This window comes from Gopherus flavomarginatus, chromosome 5 (genome assembly GCF_025201925.1).
Source record: "Gopherus flavomarginatus isolate rGopFla2 chromosome 5, rGopFla2.mat.asm, whole genome shotgun sequence".
Taxonomy (NCBI): domain Eukaryota; kingdom Metazoa; phylum Chordata; order Testudines; family Testudinidae; genus Gopherus; species Gopherus flavomarginatus.
In genome coordinates this window covers 23,556,817-23,577,257 of record NC_066621.1, presented here as the reverse complement: position 1 = coordinate 23,577,257, position 20,441 = coordinate 23,556,817, and the positions used below count along the sequence as shown (strand labels likewise).

The following is a 20,441-nucleotide window of genomic DNA, read 5'->3' as shown; positions in this document are numbered from 1 at the left end:
AAGTATCTCTTAAAAAAAAGCACTTGGCCTTTTTAGAGTCCTGTGCATGAGGTCTTGTCAAGGACTGTTAAATAAACCACATTTGAAATTTCTGGAACATGGTGTGTTTGAGATGGTGTGACAAAAGCTGTGGGAAAGTAGCTGTAATTCAGTTTTTGAAAATGATTCTAAGTTCTGTACTTCAGAAACAGCTTGTCTTATTCACCTTAGATATCACCAAAAATCTCTTCTGACCCAGACCATGCAAGTGAAATATGAAATGTAAAGCTCTTTGGTAGAGTAAGGACCCAAATCAGATTTACAGTGGAAAACTAGTCACAACTTTTTAATTACACTGTCAGTGCTGACATCTGACGAAGTGGGTATTCACCCACGAAAGCTTATGCTCCAATACATCTGTTAGTCTATAAGGTATCACAGGACTCTTTGTCACTTTGTATAGATCCAGACTAACACGGCTACCCCTCTGATACTGTCAGTATTGTGATTCTGTAATACTGGAAGGTTATAATTCTATGTAATGAATTATTACAAAATGGCTCTTGAGAATGGAGCTTCTTGGGATAAGAACTGGAGAATAGGCCATGAAGAATTTTCCCAAACTTGCAACTGCAGGGGATGGACCAGAGGCATTCCTAAGGCCTTGCCTACTCTAGGATTTTAGTCCGGGGCACAGCTGCACCAATGCAAGCCATTAGTGAACAGTTGCATCTTACAGGTCTGTCTCATCTTATGCACATTTAACATGTGCGATTTCAGCTTTATGCAATCAGCAAAAACAAAAAAAAGAGAAATAACAATTTTAATACTGTACCTGTACTGCGGGTAATTCCGCCCGCCATTACACTCAGTGTAATTTTGACTATACGCAATTTTCGCTTTACACGCTGACTGTGGAACATAAGCCAGCATAAGATGCGACAGACCTATATTTGATTTCAAGGCCATAGTTGGTCTGCTGTGGCAGCTCAGATGAGTGGAGCTGTCTTCCCTTCCAGCAGGTGGAGACAGGAGGCAGGCGCTACCTCCTCAGCTATCATCTGTGTCCAGCAGGTGAAAGGTTTGCTGGCTGCTCCTGTTCTGTTAAGAAGGCTTGTTCTAGCTTGTCTGGAATGGAAAGGATGCAGTTCACCTTCAAATATAGTCTGTTCTTTGCCATGCCAACTGTCTTTTCTTGCCTGGCTGGGGGGAGTTGAGGTTCAAAGTAGTATTTGTAAAGAAGGTCCGAAAGGTTTTGCAAAACAAATTCTGATTGGCTTTCATGAGAAATTCAAGTCGTGCGTACCCTATTTTCCTTGGAGAGACTGTGGACAATTGGAAAACTAGCTGACTTGGCAATAGGTACACAAGTAAAATTTTACTGAGAGGGGATTTAAATTGTCTTCAGACTTTGAGACTTAACTCAAATGCATAAGACACACTTGGAAGAAAAAGGGTTGGGTTTTTTCTGTTAAAGCTTCAACCCTCCTTTCAGTTAAGGACTGAGAAATTTTCCAGTTTGTATTAATGTGTCCTCCAAGGGAGATCGCTAGCGCAAACACTGTTGTTTTGTTTTTAAAAAAATATATGAATGCTTTAGATCTGTTCTGTCCCCTTCATCTTGTCCAAATGGTTTCTTCCCAGTGGAGTTAGGATCCTTTGTGTCCCGTTCTGAGGAAGATCAGTAAAACTGCTGGAAGCATTGACACAACATGGAATGATGGGATTTCAACATCTGGAGCTTGGTGTTTTTACCACAGGGCTCAGAGTCATAGATTCCAAGGCAAGACAGGGACCCGTCTAGTCTGACCACGTGCATAACACAGGCCAGAGAACTTCCCCACATTTGAATAGTCTCTCTTTTCTTTAAAATGGACTCGTGTGGATCACTTTAATGGCTGTTCATTACCTTCTCTTGCTGCTGGAAACCCTGTGTAGAGCCACCTTAGACTGTGGTAAGGTCGCTCATCATGTGTAATATTTTCTTTTCATAAATTACTGGTGGGTTGAGGCCTAAATCTGGATTTCCCTGATCCCAGACTTGAAGAATAATGTTGCTCAGTTGTATCCAGAGACTTCAAAATACCTTAAATGTTTGAGATTTTAGATTCCCCCCCCCCCCCAAACTGCAACCCAGGCCATTCCAGACAACAAAATGAGCTGCTGTACAAATTGTGTCCCTCTTTCTTCTGTGCTTTTATAAGGAATGATTAGGTAACAGTGATGTTTAATATTATTAGGTATCAGAATTAACACCCCAGTTATTTGATTTGAATAAGGGAAGGTTGCACCTGTGAGCTGCTGTTTCAGGTTGTCAGCAGACATCAGACAACTGTATCACCTCCTATTTTGAAGCTTTATCTTTGCAATCAGGTTGCTAGTGATCTTTTTTTAAATGAAAGCTTGAATTCACTGTCTTGCCTTGCTATGGTGAGCCCACCCAATTTGAGGTCCGCTGATAAGTTTTCCCAGCTCCCTGCAATGTCCATATATGTTGTTTTTGTTATGCAAAAAGAAATATTAAGCACGGAGTTCATATGACCCGTCAGTGGCAGAGTTCAGATAGAAGCCAGAATTCCTGAATCCAAGTTTCCCTTCTCTAATTGCCAAGTGATGCACCCTCCATGTTCTGAGGTGGGTTAATAATGTGCAGTGCACCTAAATCTGAAATTTTCAGATTCTCATTTGTACGCCTTGGCACAGCCCTGCACAGGGATCATGCGAGGAATAGGCAAGTGTAAGCAGTCTAGATGAGATCTTGAATAGAACCCAGATAATGCATTTTGCTTGAAATAGTCTGTTGATGTTGTTGTGTTTTTCACGGGTGAAGGGGGAAGCTCCCTGCACTGATATCCAAAGTTATCTATAAAGTAGGATAAAAGGGTTTTTTATACGTTAGCTGAGGGGGAAAAAAACCCTTTTATCCTGTTCTGGAGACACCCTGAGAGGGCAGTCCCCAATCTCTCCCACTAGTAACAAATAACAGAGATATTTTAATTGTTTAATTAAGGAAAGCTGATACGAAGTTCCAACTTGTTTATGAAATCCCAGAAAAGTGCAAACATCAATAGCTGGAATCTTGGCCCGTGAAATTAGTGCTGCATTCTGAACTAAGGATTCAGAAGAGGGCCATAAGGATGTGACAAGCTGGATTTGGGTCATGGGTCTCTACCGCTACCTGCTGGAATCTTTCTTGCTGTGCATTTGCGCCTCCTTGTCTCTCTTCTAGTGTCCCTTGTTCCATGCTTCAGTTACACACATGCTACCCCTCTCCTTTCTTCTGTATCTGATCCTTAATGTCTTCTGGCTCTGCCGTGTTTTTGCTCCATCAGGGAACATGTGCTGCGAGGGCACGTGGGCGAGGATGGCATGGCATTGGTGGCTTTCTGCAGCCAGGCTCCAGGTGCTCCTATGGGCAAGCTGAAAGTTGCAAAAGAGCAGGGAGGAAGGTAGGCAAGTGACTTGTCCAGGAGCAACCTGCCATTTACTCAGAGCTCCAGTGATGAATTTGTACTGGTGGCAGGGCTGTATAGGAGCTTTTCCTGTTGTCTTCTCATTTTTTTTCCCTCCTTTCCTTTTCTTTGCATTGTCTCCTCCTCTGTCCCCTGCTGAACTAGACTGGTTTCCTGCCTGTTGTCCACAGTCAGCCAGATTGAAAAGCCTTGAATTAGGGAGACTTGAAAATGAATGAAATTTGAAATCTCATTTAAACAAACAATGGAACTCTTCAGCATGGAGACAAGGCCTGTGGCCGGCATATAAAGAAGTGGGAGACAGTTGAGAAAACAAACACTGTTTGCCTGAAGTAACCCAGTGCTTCTCCAACTTTGTCAGATTCTCTCAAGACTCAACATCCTCCCATCAGCCCAGTCTCTCACTCTTGCGTCTTCATTTTTCTCATTCTGTGGAGCACAGTTTGTCTGCAGGGGGAATACAAATTAACTTAAAGTAGAACTCCATTTATTGTAAAATGACACATGTTGAAACTAAATGTAGGGTTTAAATCTGCTGGCTTTTTCTTTTGACTTGTATCCAGAACATGTTCTTCTCTCCTAATTGTCCTCACTTCCTGGAAATAACATTAAGTAGAAACGTTAAAGCTTCTGTAGATTATTTAAGAAATACATCTGCTTTGATTTGATTTATCTTTACAGTCTTTAAACTAAAGGGGGATTGATAATCAGTGAATTTCACACCTAATGCAACCCACCTCTTGCCTGCCACCGACCCCCGGGCTCCCCAGTGCCTCCAGAATGGAGAAAGTAGTAAAAGTTCAAAAGTACATTCATTGGTCTCAATAGTCCCTGCACACCAGAGCTTGCTGGACCCTGTTGCAAATGCAAACAGCAGAGTGGCTGTGAAGGACAGTGATGAAACATTGTCACCTGTCCAAATCCAAGAAGGTGGACACTGTTACTGTACAAACTGTTATTGGCTGAGGCGTAGTCACATGATTCGGTGGGCTAAAATAGGTATCCATGCAGAGCAGGATCTAGAAAATACTTGGTATGCAGTCTAGGGGAGAAATTATTGGCTCCAGTGTTGAAAACGTACCTCTCAGGAAGCAGCTAATCTCTGTCAGTGACTCTTTCATATTGTAAGGCAACAGCTTCCCCCGCCCCCCTAAACCTTCACTTCAGTCAGTCTAGACTATATTTCCCTTGGGACTAGGAACTTTTATGACAAATTACAATCCATGGTGTGTTGCTGCTCCTGAGCTATTGACTAAACTGGAGTCCGTATTTACAGATGATATGAATCTTCCATGCTTCCCCTCAAACCAAGACCCATGGAGACCCTGCTCAGGCCATGACTTTTGCTGCATAGTGCTGCTATAAGAGCTTGTAACTCTGAAACCATTTTCTGTTTGCAGTGGTGCTGTAGCTGTGTTGGTCCCAGGGTATATGAGAGACAAGGTGGGTGACTGAATATCTTTTATTGGATCAACTTCTGCTAGCAAGAAAGATGCTTAAAGGCATGTGTCTCTTGCCAGCAGAAGTTGGTCCAATAAAAGATAATACTCCACCCACTGCATCTCTCTGAACCCACTTTAAACAGATAGAGCCATACTATGGTCCCAAGCAGTTGCTTTTAGAAAAAATGCTGTGTAAACTGTCGTGTTATAGTAAATCTCAGGTTTTTACTTGCAGGTTTGTTTTTTTAATCTGTTCACCCAGTACAGGGAGAAGTATGCTATACTCAGCCGTATTGGAACCCAGTTATAAAACCTTGTTTTAATAGAGCCGTGTTTGACCACACGAGATGTGTGGCAGGGTGTGTCTATGTGTACGTGGCTGAAATACCACATTGAAGGGCTCTTGTTACTCTTGAGAAGGCTGGCTCGCTGGCCAAAAATTGGAAGCTCCCTGGAAAGCTGCCGTAACTTGTGGTGAGGGATTAATAAAATCATTTCTAGTTGCGAGTGTTAGTGATTTCATTTTTGGCCGCTGTTGGGAGACAGGATACCGGGCTAGATGGATATTGGTCGGATCCAGTCTGGCTGTTTTTATGTTATGTTCTTTCATCCTAACCCTTTCCAAATGATGATTCTAACCCTTGAGGAGGCTTTGTTTTTCTTTTGGAGTCAACTTGCTCCATTAAATCTGTAACTGAATAAAATTCAGATACAATTGGTGCCAAAGTAATTCACTTTTTTTCCTCACTTGGTCTCTTTTCTCCACCCTCTGATCCTTCCCTTCCTTAAAGGCCACGTTTTTCCAGATCGCTTCCTGAGCAGAGTAGGACCATGTAACTAACGTCATCTGGGTCAGTTTCATTCACTGGAGAAATGTGATGAGCTACATTTTTCTCTAGTTTTCAGCCAGAGCAGGGGAAAGGGGACTGTAATCCACACCTCTTTCTTTTACTCCAGATGTGCCTTGCAGTATTGGAGCACCCCAGCCTGCTTTTGCTTCACCTACACTTTGTTCTTGTCCCTCCTCAGCAGGATCAGCAAAGTGAAGCTGACCAGGACTTGTCACATGGGATCACTATGTAAGGGCAGTGGCTCTGGTGTAATCTTCTATAGTGTAGTTCCCTAGACCAGAGAGTGTTGGTAGCATGCTTTCAGTCCTGCTTCAGATTTAACCCACTACATACAAGTGTGTTGCATAGATGCTTTTGTTCTCTTCAGAAATAGCCATGAAACTCAGCTGTCTGCAGAAGTCCTGATTTTTCCAAAGTGCTGAGTGCTCAGAGCTCCACTGGAAGTCTCTAGGAGCTGCAGGTGTTTAGCATCTGTTGCAAGTCAGACCACAACTGACTAAGCTTCACACAGGTGATGACCTTCAAAGGCACCCTGTGAGCACAGAAAGAGAAGCCAGGAGGATGCTGTCTGAGTCAGTAATTCACTGCAGCCTCAGGTGAATCATTTGACCTCTGCATCTGTCACCTCAGTGGGAGAGAGACTTAGGCAGCTCCCTGGAAATGGGGCTCAGCTGTCTAAGCTGAGCCTCCCTAAGGGGAGGCAAATGGTGGTAAATTTACAGCTGGTTAGTGGTGTCTGTAACAAGGAGGGAGCAAACATTGCTCCCTATCTGTTATACCAGGGTGATCACACAACTTGCTCTTCTAGGAATGACAAGGTTGGTGAGGTGATATCTTTTATTGGACCAACTTCTGTTGGTGGAAATCTTCTGGGAATGGCTGGGTGCTCAGCAGTTCTGAAAATCGGGTCTCTTAAGTGCCGAGATATGGGCTTGGGAGACTAAAATTGGTTTATTTAAAAAAAAATCTTCACTTTACTTTTTTCTCCACACTGAATCCATATGTCCCTGCTTGGATAACTCATCAGCTGAATGGATCATCCCCAAACTTGACCTTTGGGCTGAAGCTGAAATGTTAAGAATGAGTGAGGCATGTACACGTGTATGTGTAAGAGTTTTGTTGCAGCATTAACTGTGTCTTTCACAACTAAAATAATTAAGTTACATGAGACCATCTGTGATGGTGGGCAGTTGTATCCTTGCTGCAATAGCCATGTGTGAGTTCTTGTTTCTTACAGGCCTGCAGCATTGAAGGTTAAAACTGATATTCACTGTCCACCGTTACATACAAAGTTTATACTGAAGAATGCTATGAAAAAAGTTGAAAGATAAAGCGTTTAAGAAAATGCCTGACTTCCATTTGCTCCTCACATTCAGCCTCTTTGAGGAGGGTACTGTAGTAATGGTGCCAAATGCAGCAGTAGCGCTATTGTTGAAGTGCATGCTATAATAATTGTTTTTGTAGAATTCTGCTAGTGGAGTGTTTTGGTTTTTGTTTTTTTTTTAATTGGAGTGGCTTTGATCTTTTGCTGTGTTTGCTTAGTGGGTGTCAGCTGGAGAGGCTTTCCTCTTTCGTATATGTGGTCTCATTTGAAAGAAGTAGCCTTAAAGAAAGGAGACTATTTTTATGTACAGTAATGGCAAAAGTATGTTAGATGTCTGCAGACTAATAATAGAGGGTCTCAGACCTTAAGAGCGTAGAGTCTCAAGAACCATCACTTCTACTTTCTCATGGTCTTGATGAAGGAATATACATACTCTTTCACCACCTCTATGCTGAGCAAGTCTAGGCTAGGTCAGCCATGATTAAAAGTTACCATGCGGTGGCCCCTCTCTGAAATGTATTTGGTCTTAGTCCAGTTCCCAGATCACTGAAACTATTCCCATAACTTGCACTGATTGGATTCCTTGCTTGCAATCTTAGGATGCCAAGAATGGTGTAGGCAATGGAAATAGTAGCTTTCATGGTAAATTAGGTGGATTAATTTTGGAGCCTTTCACTATATCTTTATTTTCTGAGAATTTGGAGCACTGTAGAGTGTATGAAGTCAGCAGGGTTCCTTGCTAAGATTATGTGAGGGTTATACATTCTTTAGGAGCACAGAGACGGAATGGGTCCGGGAAGCATGTAGATTTTATAAATTCCTCAGGATCAGAGAACTACCTTAGCCAAGGCCATTACTCCTTCTCCAGACTGCATTATTTATAATAATAGTAGGCTGCAGAAGCAGAGAAAGTCTTAGCTATGGTAGCAGCATGTTGAGACCCCAACAGGGATGAGGCTGGACATAGTCAGAGACAGTCCCTGCCCTGAGGAGTTTAAAATCTAAATAGACAAAACAGACAGAGGGGGCGGGAGAGGAAAAAAATATCATCCTCCCCCCTCACACTTTTTACCAATAAGGCAGAGAAATAAAGTGACACGTCCCAGGTTACATAAGGAGTTGTCAGATGCAGGGATTGAATCCAGACATCCAGAGTCCAAATCCAGTGCCTTAACCACAAGACCATATTTCCTTTGTAAACAATCCCCAAAGAGTCTGCCCTGCCTCTTGTTGGTAAACTCTGTAGAAGCAGAACCAGGACTTGTGATGAATGTATTAGATGTCCAGGATCAGGGCTGCAGTCAGAGTTGCTGCTTTGCAGTTTCCAAATTCTGTGGCAGAGGGGCACCTGATGACCTTTCACATGCCCTTCAGCCCAGACTGTTCATTTTTGCATGCTCAGGATTAGATGCCCTAAGCAGGTAGTTACTCTAGCTGCTGCTTGCTATTAGGGTATGTTCACCCCTGAAATTGGAGAGTCCCTGATATTTAAAGACAAGTTAGGGGTGTTGGCTTGTCACCAAGTGTGTAAGGCAATAAGAGGTGGTGGTTTTTTAAAATCCAACAATTCTTACAAGGGTTAGGAAGAAGTAGTAATCTCTTTACAAATATTAGTTCTCCTTTTTAAAAAAAAAAAAAAGGAAATTCCCGGCCAAAACACGTGATCTGTGGAAGTTGTACCTTGATACCATGTGGCTGCGGTTAACTGTTAGTGCAGGTTAACCAATAAGCATTAATCTCATCGGTTAACCATTTACTGTTTTACATCCCTAGTGCAGACTAGCCCAGAAAGTAGAGACTGGAGGCCAGACGCTCTCCACTTTCATAAAAAGGACTAGAGAGCCTATAATTTCACACTTCCCCTCTACACACAGTTCATGCAAGACCATGTTCACTACAGGGCATGCTATTCATCCTCCCAGTATTGGTCAGAGCATCCACACCATGTACTGTTGTCCCTTCTGAGCATACAGTTCATACTCCCTCTTCCCTCCACCCCCCATACTTGATCCTGTCCTAAAATCCAGCCATCTCCGGGGTGAGATGCAGTGTCTGTCTGACAAATGCAGTAACAGTTTAGGATGGAAAAAGGGAGATAATCTGCACCTCAGACGACATGGGTAATTTATGGTTGGCAGAAGGTTCTGTGTAATTACCTCAGCTGGACATTTTAGCCAGGACACCAAAGCAAATGTTTATTCTTGCTAAGGGTGCCCTGGCATCTGTAGAGAGCAAGAGTGATTGTGAGCTTGTTTAAAGCTTGGTGCAGCAGCCTTTTGCTAAGGCATTTGAGTGGAGTGGGAGAAAGGGATGAGAAAGAAAAGGCACTGGAGAGCTGTGGGGTGGGGTGCCAGTGACTTGCAGGGAGGTGGGAGGATACAAAGGCAGGGAGTGAGGCAGCCACTGACCCAGGAATTCCCGCTATTTCTGCTCAAGAAGGAGCTCCTTTCTGACGAAGGAGGAGGGGGACTCGAACAGAACCAGTGTCTCACTCCACTGCCCAGTTCTCCAGATCCACTGCACCTCCCAACCCCCCAAAGGATGCAGAGAGTACAGTAGAACCTCAGAATTACGAGCACCAGAGTTACGAACTGACCTCCATTCCTGAGGTGTTCGTAACTCTGAGGTTTTACTGTACCTGTCTTTGACAGCCATTTCATGTATTCATCGAAGGACTTCTCAAGGTTGTGTTTTGAAAACGTGACACTTCGGCAAAGCTCTAACTGAAGCACTACTGGTTTGCCGCAAATAGTGTTTGGAGGATCCCTGGGATGAGCAAGGGATTGCCAAAGACACCCCTGCTGTCTGGGAGCTTGGGAGTTTCAAAAAAGCAGAGCCAGCCCCTAAGGGTGGAGAAGTTGGGCAAAGGGACCCTTTCACACCTCTCCCCTCCACTTCTGAGTCTGTCCCCTACACACACACTAGCTCTCACCCACGTGTCACTCCTCACAAAGACTTGCCTATGCGGTCTTCTATGGAACAGGGATGCCCAGTGGCCATTCCTCCTCCACTCAGCTTCTGGGGATGCCCAGATGGGCCACCCCTCTCATCTTTGTGCTTTAGGGGGTCACTGCTTTCCCCAAATGAGAGTGAACATCTTTGTATGCTGGGCCCCAGGCGGGCCCTCAGATGAGAAGGCTTCTCTTTAAGGGAGGCTCTTGCCATATTTGCAGATCTGCAAAAAGGGAATTCCTGGGTCTAGGAGGCAGGTCTCAGTACAGATCCTCCCTCACTGTCTATGGCAAAACCCTCCATCATCGGGAATTGATGCCTTTAGGGGGCAGGTTCCTCTAGTATAGAAGGCAGGGCCAGCGCTCAGCAGACTCATTGTGGCTGCCCTCTGGCCCCAATGGGGGCCTGTTCCTGGCTCAGCTCTGCACCCCTCTCTGTAGAACCCTAATCAACTTCCAATCACTCTTTAATTACACTAGACCCCCCGCTTTACCTGAGCTTCCATTATCCGGCTCTCTGTATTAACGAAACCACCAGCGCGCACACAGGATCAGTACAAAGCATTAAAACACAGCCCACGTCTTTATTGACGGCGCGCATGAACTGTTACTACTAGTAGAGTATAGTGCCAGCTTTTTTTTAAATGCAGAAATGATAAACTCAGGCAACTCCCAAATATACAGGATGGTTGCGGTTGCAACTTAAAGTGATCATTTCTGCATTTTTAAAAACGGGTACTCTATACTAGAAGTAATGGTTTGTGTACACTGTAAATAAAGGATGGTATGTTTTAATGCTTTTCCGGAGGGGTCAGCTAGTTTAAAAACAACTCCACATCTTAAAATAACGGATAGATAACTCTTTGCCCATTCTCCAGTTTATCCAGTTTTTTGATTACCCAATCTGGCCTTGGTGCCCATGAGATCAGATAAACGGGGTCCTGCTGTGTTGGATTTTGAAGCTGTTTCTGTGTGTTAAGTTACTAATGACAGCTTTAAGTGGATTAAAGCTCTGAATAAAAACAGTGGACTATTTTTAGGCGGGCTGTATCCTTGGAACCACTTCATCTAGTGGTTCCCAAAACTTACACCGCTAATTCTATATCTAAACTAGAATAGCGTGGTGCATTGCTTCTTATAACGGAGCTGCAGTAGTAAAAGGGTGTAGGAATGTTGCCTTTGCCTGGGATATTACTCCCCACTTTCCATGAATACCAGAATTTGTCTTTAAAAACATAAAAGAGGAATTAAAAATTAACTGCATCTATTGCAAAACCCTTGTGAGGAGGTTTGAAGACCTTCAAGATTTGCTAATACGCTATATCTAGAGAAGCCGATGGCTAAAAGCACTATATTCGTCTGATTGCGGGTTTACATAAATTGTCTTTGCTGACAGTAGGAGTTTGCGGTGTAGCTAGAGGCTACAAGCCCCTAACTCCTCTTCTCCCAGTCCAGGTTAAAACCAGGAAAAGTTTTCAAATAGTGGCAATTTTAAGATGCTAAATCACTGGAAATATGTAACAGCAGTGAGTGAGTTCTCTGCTGGACATATTAATTTTGAAGGGACATATTAATTTCCAAGGACTTCAAGTAATCAAGCCCGTAACCCTGTTCAGGGAGGGAGGGAGGGAAGGAAAATGTGTGTGTGGCTGCTTTCTAGGAAAATGTAGCAGGAGTTTTCTCTGTGCTCAGCTAACTCAGGGTATGGCTACACTTGAAATTTCAAAGCGCACGGCAGCGCTTTGAAGTGTGAGTGTAGTCGGAGCGCCAGCGCTGGGAGAGAGCTCTCCCAGTGCTGCACGTAAACCACATCCCTTACGGGTGTAGCTTGCAGCGCTGGGAGCCGCGCTCCCAGCGCTGCTGCCCTGATTACACTGAGGCTTTACAGCGCTGTAGCTTGCAGCGCTCGGGGGGGGGGGGGCGTGTTTTCACACCCCTGAGCGCGAAAGTTGCAGCGCTGTAAAGCGCCAGTGTAGCCATGGCCTCAGTAGGATGTAAAATCTTTCTTCGAGAGAGCTTGCTTCCTAACTCGGATGTCATTGGTTCAAGTTAAATAGATGCTAATGAAAACAGAATGGTTTTAATCAGTTGGACAAACTCCTTTCCCTCTTTAATTGTTTAGGTTCCCCTTGTTTGTTACCTGAGCGATGGTGGTGTCATTAATTTCCCATAGAGTCTTGAGGGAAACTGGGCCAGTTAGACTGAGGGTATGGCTACATTTGGAATTTCAAAGCGCTGCCGCGGCAGCGCTTTGAAGTGTGAGTGTAGTCAGAGCGGCAGCGCTGGGAGAGAGCTCTCCCAGCACTGCATGTAAACCACATCCCTTACGGGTGTAGCGTGCAGCGCTGGGAGCCGCGCTCCCAGCGCTGCTGCCCTGATTACACTGACGCTTTACAGCGCTGTATCTTGCAGCGCTCAGGGGGGTGTTTTTTCACACCCCAGTTGCAGCGCTGTAAAGTGTGAGTGTAGCCAAGGCCTTAAATTCGAATGCAGAAAATAAGGAACAAAACCAACAGTATTTTCTGACTATCTTTATACAACCTTAAGAGGCAAAACAGGATGTGAACACCATTTGATGTTGCAGTTGATCTTGAATGATTTGAGATGTGCAGTAGTGACAGGAAGCTTTGGAGGTGTACCCCAATTCCTTCATTTTCTGTGGCTTTCTGTGCTTGGGAAAGAATGCGTAGGATTACGGAATCCTAATGAAAGGAGCTGGAGAGCTCAGTGGAGTAGGAATGGGCTACACAGGCCCTTCCCTCTAGACCACCAGTTTAAATCTTGCACAGGCGTCTCGCGTCTGAAAGGTGTAGTTTTCTGATGGCCTGTGTATAAAGAGTGGGTATTCAGGCAAGTTCCCAGGGGGTCTATCAGACGTGGCATTGGCTGGTCCTCTCACTCACCATCTCAGCAGAGGCTGAAGACTGAATGGGGCATGGAGACTGAACTATACTTCACCCATAAAGCAATGGCTTGGTCTCAGGGTTAAGCACATGAGTGTGGGAGCCAGCGTGGGGATGCTTGTGCTCCTGCTACCTTGCTGTACCTGTTCCATGGAGAGCAGCTGCTAGTCTTCCAGGTTGTCAATTCAACACTCAAATATGTGGCCATCAATCAGGAAAAAAAAGAAACTGTCTCTCTGGGGCACTGTTTTTCTATACCCTCATCCAGAGAGAGCATCCTCAGAGTTCAGCTAAAGCTAATGAGGAAACCGAGCTCAGAAAATGTGATCAGAAGAGAGAATGTCCAGACGGGGAAAGCATGAGACAAATGGGGCAGCAATAGTGAGAGTGGCCCCACAGCTGAGGCATGTGTCAGGAAGGGAATAGAGGGGGAGTGGTAAGGTGGATGCAAGTCTGTCTGTCTGTCCTTCTGAATCTCTACCTTACTCATCTGTGGTACTGGAGCACTGTGGGACCATGGAGAGCCCAGAAAGGCAAGTGGGAAAATGAGATTGATTGATTAAAAAATAAATGGAGGGGTACAAAGTATGGAGCAGCAGTGGGATGGAGCCTCTGCTTTGTTTCTGCTGTAGTGCCAGGGTAGGCAGTGGCTTCCTTGACAGTCAGCTGCCTTCCCCTCCTGCTGAGTCAGTCATGTAAGTAACTGGGAAAAACAGACGAGGGACTGACTGGCCTGGTGGTTTGTGCTCACCGCTGTGGATGGAGGCTGGCTACAGTCAGGATTCCAGAGGGGTGGCATTTGCCACTCTGTTGCACTCCGGAATCTAACCCTTCGTTTAAAAAAAAAAAAGTTGCTAGCGCTGATGGTTGCAAAGAAAACCTTGTGAACTAAGTGTCATCTGGTGCAGTTCTGTCTTCCTGAGTCTGCCGTCAGCCTGAAACAATAGTTCTGAGATGTGAATTCTATGTTAAGTAGAACACGCTGAATGCATGGGGATGGTGTAACGTTGAAACGCATCAGGTGGGATACTCTATTGCTCATTCAGTTTCATATATAATTAAAAACCTACTTGAAAGTTGGTGTTCCTGTCCACGAGCTGTATACGGGGAAATGGTGCTCCAAACTGCACCATTTCAGTTCCCTCTCTCAGGGCTGGAACGTAGAAACAAAGATCCAGAGCAAAGCAACCTAACACACAGTGCTCTACAGGTTCCTATCCCTTTCCCCAAGGCCTTCTCAGCACTCCTAGCTAGTTCCTGAGAGGTCCAGCCCTGCCCACAGTCTCTCATAAGAAGCAGGACACCTTACATGCAAGTTCCTTTAGGACTTATGGGTAGAAACTGGCATATGATCTACAACTTTAAAGGATTCATGGCACCCAAAGGTGCAGTGCCTGGTTACACCTACAAGTTGAACAATATAGATGTAGTGCTGCAGGTGTAGAATGTACCTTCTGTGTAGCTGTGGGCAGACTGTCCTCTCCAGCCTCTTTCTCCTTAGACCAGCAGGGGGCAGAGAATGGGGGACTTAACAGTGCTCAGACGTTTAGGCCCAACGAAGGAGCACTGGCCAAGGGGTGTCCGTATCCTGTCCTACCTGCAGCTATAAAGATGGGGGCTGTGTCAAAGGACTTTCACATAACGGAAATGGAGAATCCACAGGTCTCTGGCATAGATACAAGGAGCGATCCACCCCCAATACAAAAAAAGTCAAAGCTAAATTTCTAAACCTAGCCCCCAGTTTTGGTTTGTTCAGTTTGAGGTGCCCAACTTAAGATAAGCTGGGACTGATTTTGAGAGGTGTCCAGCACCTGCAGTTCCCACTGACTTGACTTGGCATTTTGGTTGCTGACCACCTCAACATGGCATCCAGAATCAGCAGCCACTTTTTAATCTGGCCTAAAACATCAGCGTTCTTTAAAGCGAAGGGTCAATGCTGCTTGCCCCCAGCCAGAGCACAATTGAGGGGTGTGTCATAAACAGATAGCTAAGGGTTAACGTCTCTTTCACCTGAAAATAAGTATCTGAAGCACCTGACCATAACCTAGTCCCAGATTTGGACCTTAGCGTCCAAAATATGGGGGTTAGCATGAAAACCTCCAAGCTTAGTTACCAGCTTGGACCTGGTACTGCTGCCACCACCCAAAAAATTAGTGTGTTTTGGGGCACTCTGGTCCCCACAAAAACCTTCCCTGGGGACCCCAAGACCCAAATCCCTTGGGTCTCACAACAAAGGGAAATAATCCTTTTCCCTTTCCCCCCTCCAGGTGCTCCTGGAGAGATACACAGAAGCAACCTCCATGATTCTAAGCAGAGGGAGTCCACCCTCTCTAATTCCAGTCCTGGAAACAAAAGCACTTCCCTCTTCACCCAGAGGGAATGCAAAGTCAGGCTAGTAAATCTAACACACACAGATCTCCCCCTGACTTCTTCCTCCCACCAATTCCCTGGTGAGCTGCAGACTCAATTCCCTGGAGTTCCTCACTAAAGAAAAACTCCAACAGGTCTTAAAAGAAAGAAAAATACATAAAAATGGTCTCTCTGTATTAAGGTGACAAATACAGGGTCAATTGCTTAAAAGAATATTGAATAAACAGCCTTATTCAAAAAGAATACAATTTAAAGCACTCCAGCAACTATAGACATGTAAATACAAAAGAACATATAAATCCCTATCTGATCTTTGGTACTTACAACTGGGAAACAGAAGATTAGAAAGCAGGAAACAGAAATCACTTCTCATCCGAGAGAGAATACAGGCAGAAGAACAAGAACAAAGGACTCGCACACAAACTTCCCTCCACCCAGAGTTGAAAAAATCCTGTTTCCTGATTGGTCCTCTGGTCAGGTGCTTCAGATACTTATTTTCAGGTGAAAGAGACTTTAACCCTTATCTATCTGTTTATGACAGGGTGGGGTACTAATGGACCTGAGTCCCCACCTGCAGTACTCTCTGTTATTCCAGTCCTGGGTTTCCAGGCTGCTCTGCTGGTGTTTGCCATTTCTCACCCACAACACCCCTGTATGGAAATGGAAAATCCATTTGTCACAGGGGAGTGGCCTCTGTAAATACCTTGCAAGTGGGTAGGGCCAAAAGAAAACTTACACTCCACTGAAGTTTACTAATTTTTTTTTTAAATCTAGCCCCCTCTATGGTTGACAGTAACCTTCCAAATGTGGCCTGAAGCCATGAAGCTAGACACATTCAGACTGGAAATAATTTTTTAACAGTGGGAGTAAATTTTTAATACTGAGGGCAATTAATCGTTGGAACGATTCATCAGGGTTTGTGATAGATTCTCTGTCACTGGCCATTTTTAAATCAGGGTGGGCTGTTCTGATAAGATCTGCTCAATTTCAAGCAGGAATTAATTCAGCAGTGTCTTATGGCCTGTGTTATGCAGGAGATCAGACAAGGTGATTGCAGTGGTCCCTTCTGGCCTTAGAATCTAAGATGTTTTACTGAGTCTGTGAAGGAGAGGGCTGCAAAGAGGACCCCGGTACTTACTGCTTATAGGTTTGACAAGACCAGTCAATTTCCATGCTGTTATTCAGGATCTATGGACAACATTGATGCTTCCAGAAATCCATGTCAATTTCATGCTGCTGCTGCTTGGCAAATCTAGCATTAGTTGTGCGCAGGAGTTATTTGAGGGGAAGTAGAATCCAAAAAGAAATAAAAATTGAGGGTTGGGAAGGGGTAGAGTAGAATATATCTTCCCCGTCCCACTCCTTGCAATAGCCATGAGTTGAGGGAGTAGCAGAGAGCTGCTTCCAGTAGCTAAAAGGGCCAGAATTTTGAATTGATCAGATACCCACTGGCCAGAAGCTGATATGAAAGACGGAGCCCCCAACCAGGATTGGAGGGCAGCACTCTTCCACAGCTGATGGGATGTAGCAAAGAATGGTGAGGCTGGATCTGTAACCATGGCGCTGCCCCTGGACAGGTCAGTTACACTTACCCTTCACATATATCTCTGGCTAGTATGGAAACATTTTCAAACCCTGCACTAGTTGTCAGGGTTTTGGCATATGGGAGCCCCCTAGTCTTATCCCAGGTAACTTGATTTAAACCCATTGATCTGCCTGGACAGTTCCAGTCACTAGAGCAGATCTTCCCTAGAACGCTGACAAGATGCACAGGGTTCAGCAGAAATAGATTGAGAAGGTTAACAGCTCTGATGGAGAAATCAGAAATTGCTTCGCGTGGGGTCCACTGTACTTTACGTGATCCAGAGTGACAGATGCTCAGTGAGGGTAGCCAGAAGCTGCACACGAACTGAAGGGAAGGGTCGCTGCTGATATATCTGCCCTGCTGAGGGAAACTAGTGCACTGGCCATAGTCTCAGCCCCTGGGTGAAGCCTATCTCACGCGCTTGATTGCAGCCAACAAAAGCAACATTGATGTCAGGCCTATTAATAGCCTATGTTTGGGGAGAGAGTGACCGACAAATGGGAAGTTTTCAAAGCCGCCAGTTTGGGATTGCAGGGCTAACTCCCCCAGGGTGCAGTAGTTTAGTTCACCCATTTAATCAGCAAGCAGGAAACCTTGATTTAAATCCTCTATTTTAATCTTTTTTTAGTTGTTGTCCTAAAGAATGGTTGATTTTCATTGTTTGGCAGCCGTTAAAACATGTCAGTTGGCAATTAAGTATAGCCTTTACTCTAAATTTGGTGCTTCTTTTTGCTAACCAGGTGGATACACTAAATCTATCCGTATTTAAGTAACTGCATATCTTAACATACATTTATTCAAACTCTTAATTTTTGCATTTGTTTATGTTAGAAATTGTTGAATGATGCATTTATTTAATAGGTGATACATTTTTTATTCATGATTTGCATCAAGCTGTACTTAGATGGAAATTGGAATTCAATTGAAAATGCAGAAAACTAGCACTTTAAAATTGTTTTCAGTAGTTCAACAAAACTACCTTAAATGTGCTGGATGCATATCAAAACATGTTTTGTATTTATAACTAACTGATTTATTAAACGAAGTATTAATGAACTGAACAGAGCATTTCTGGTCATCGTGTCTTTCAGCCTTAGAACTAGTAGATCTCATCCTCTTGCACCTCATTTTATTCTTAGCTTGGAAGAGGAAACAAGCTTTCCTGCTGTTTCAGCTCTGTTGGTTTCTTAACTATGAACAAACTAGTAATTGAACTGAACTAGTTGAATAAGCTGAAATGAAGAAGATATTCTCTCTGCATCTGCAGAAGAAGTTACTGCTGTCAAAAGCTGATTTAGCACTTCAACAAACTCTGGTTTCAGGGGCATACCCAGTGACTTCCACTAGTTGAGTGGTTTGTCCTTTAGAACTTCAGCAGAAAATGCATACTGCTTGCATGTTTTTTATTTAAACTATTTTGAATAGATTATAATAAGTTTAGGTCTTAACTTAGGTTGTAATAGTTTCAAATAGGTTTTTTTTTTAAATTGTATTTGGATTTTTTTTGTGTTGCTGGAAACATAACAAGTAGTCATGATTTAATTATAGGAAGATCTTGAATTTGTATAGACCCTTTCAACCCAGTTGGAGCCCTAAAGCCAGGGATTAGGCTGGAGGAAAATAGATGAGGGTATTCTCCCACAATTCTCCCACGTGTGATGCCAAAATCAGTGGCCATTCACAGTAGATCAGGTTCTGAGGATCTGCACTTCTCCTTTTTGTGCTTTAAGCAAAAGTGAAACAGTCTAACAGTGGTTGCATCTGAATATTCTTCCCTTAGCTTCAGAGTTAATAGCTCTTTGAGCTGAAGTACTATGTCCAGTTCTGGGTGTCATACGTTAAGAAAGATGTGGACAAATTGGAGAGAGTCTCGAGGAGAGCAGCAAAAATCATAAAAGATTTAGAAAACTTGACCTGTGAGGAAAGGTTAAAAAAAACTGGGCATGTTTAGTCTCGAGAAAAGAAAATTGAGGGGCGACCAGTTTACAAATATGTTAAGGGCTGTTATAAAGCAGACTGTGATCAATTGTTCTCCATGTCCACTGAAGTTAAAACAAGAAATAATACATTTAATCTGCAGCAAGAGAGATTTAGATTAAATAGTAGAGAAACTTTCTAACTCTAAGAGGACTTAAGCTCTGGAACAGGCTTCCAAAGGAGGTTATAGAATCCCCATCACTGGAGGTTTTTAAGAAAGGTTGGACACACACTTTTCGGGGTGGGCTGGGTTTACCTGGTTCTGCCTCAGCACACGGGGTGGGACTTGACCTCTCAAGGTCCCTTTCAGCCTGACATTTCTATGATTCTATGAATAGCTGGCACTACAGCTGCAAACCAGTGCATATTGGCAGTAATGGCCCTGCCCTGTTATGAGTGGCGTTCCCCATGTGGGCCCAGAAGCATGCATCCCACTCCCAGCCGCTGGGCAGTATCTGTTCTCTGTAGGATACCTGGTTCTGACTTGCAGTGGTTTTGCTGCTGGCATTGGTCACACACCCCAGGACATGGGTAAAGGGGGTAGAATATTTGGGACATGTTATAGGACAGTCCTTGCAGAACATCTTGGCTAGGATTTAATAATAGCTACAGTTAAGTCTTGTTCCACCGCCATCTGCCCAGTGTCATCAGGCTGGGAAGTTTAGATGCTTTGTGCTGACCTGAGGGTTTGCAGGTCCCCAGCCCTGTGATATGGCTGACTCAGTGTGGTTTGTTCCTTGCAGTCGGGGCAGTTCAATGAAGACATGATCCCAACGGTGGGCTTCAACATGAGGAAGATCACCAAGGGAAACGTCACCATAAAGGTAAGACTCAGGCAGCTCCTCTGCAGTGGCTGTTGGATGGGGAGACGGGATGGGGAAAATCTAGAGATTCGCAAGCTCTTGTGCAGCAGATTATTGGGCTGCAAATAATACTGACTAATGTTTCAGTCAGGAGACTTAAAAGTAGACCTGCCTCCACACTAGTTCAGTCTGGAAGGTTTTAGATTACTGCAGCTCCCCTAAAGCTGTGTCAGGTATATTGGGATGCAAGTTATTCCAGGCTCCTGCAGTAAAGGGCTGCTGTCCAGGCTGCAGTAACGTGGGATTTCCTGATGGCATTCATCCTGCTCTTAGTATTTCCCCAGGCTAGCATGGGCAGGTAACTTTGTCCATGACAGAGGCTGGACAGGTATTTGCTGAGAAGGGAAGGGAGAAGCTGTGGGTCCTGGAAGGAGGAGCCCATTGGAGCTGTGGAGCTGCAGTCCATGATTCATAGCATTTGTGTCTCAGCAATCAGACAAATAGCATGCTCTTTACCCCTCCACTCCTCCAGATATACCTGGATGGAAAATCAGAAAATCTTGAGTGAGTTAGCACTTCCCATCACTATGAAGATTCTGTGCCTTTGGTTGCTGCTCATGGGTTTTGAGGACAAAATGTGCTCCTCGAAACATGTGAACTCTTCAGTGAGGGGGAAATTCCTCCATCATCCTAGCATGGTGAACACAGAAAGAACCCCACCAGGCTCCCTGGGACACTGGGCCTTAGACCCCAGCCCTTGCAGGAAGTAGCTGTGAGTGGACA

At 44.4% G+C, this 20,441-nt stretch overlaps 1 protein-coding gene across 1 annotated transcript in view; it reads left to right on the top strand.

Annotated features, from left to right (window-relative positions):
* The window catches only part of ARL8A (ADP ribosylation factor like GTPase 8A), a 36,652-nt gene that overhangs the window by 6,150 nt on the left and 10,061 nt on the right, over positions 1–20,441 (top strand). The window contains exon 2 of the mRNA XM_050956534.1: positions 19,599–19,679. Within this exon, the coding sequence (XP_050812491.1) occupies positions 19,599–19,679 (81 nt within the window). The remainder of the gene's footprint in view (positions 1–19,598; positions 19,680–20,441) is intronic.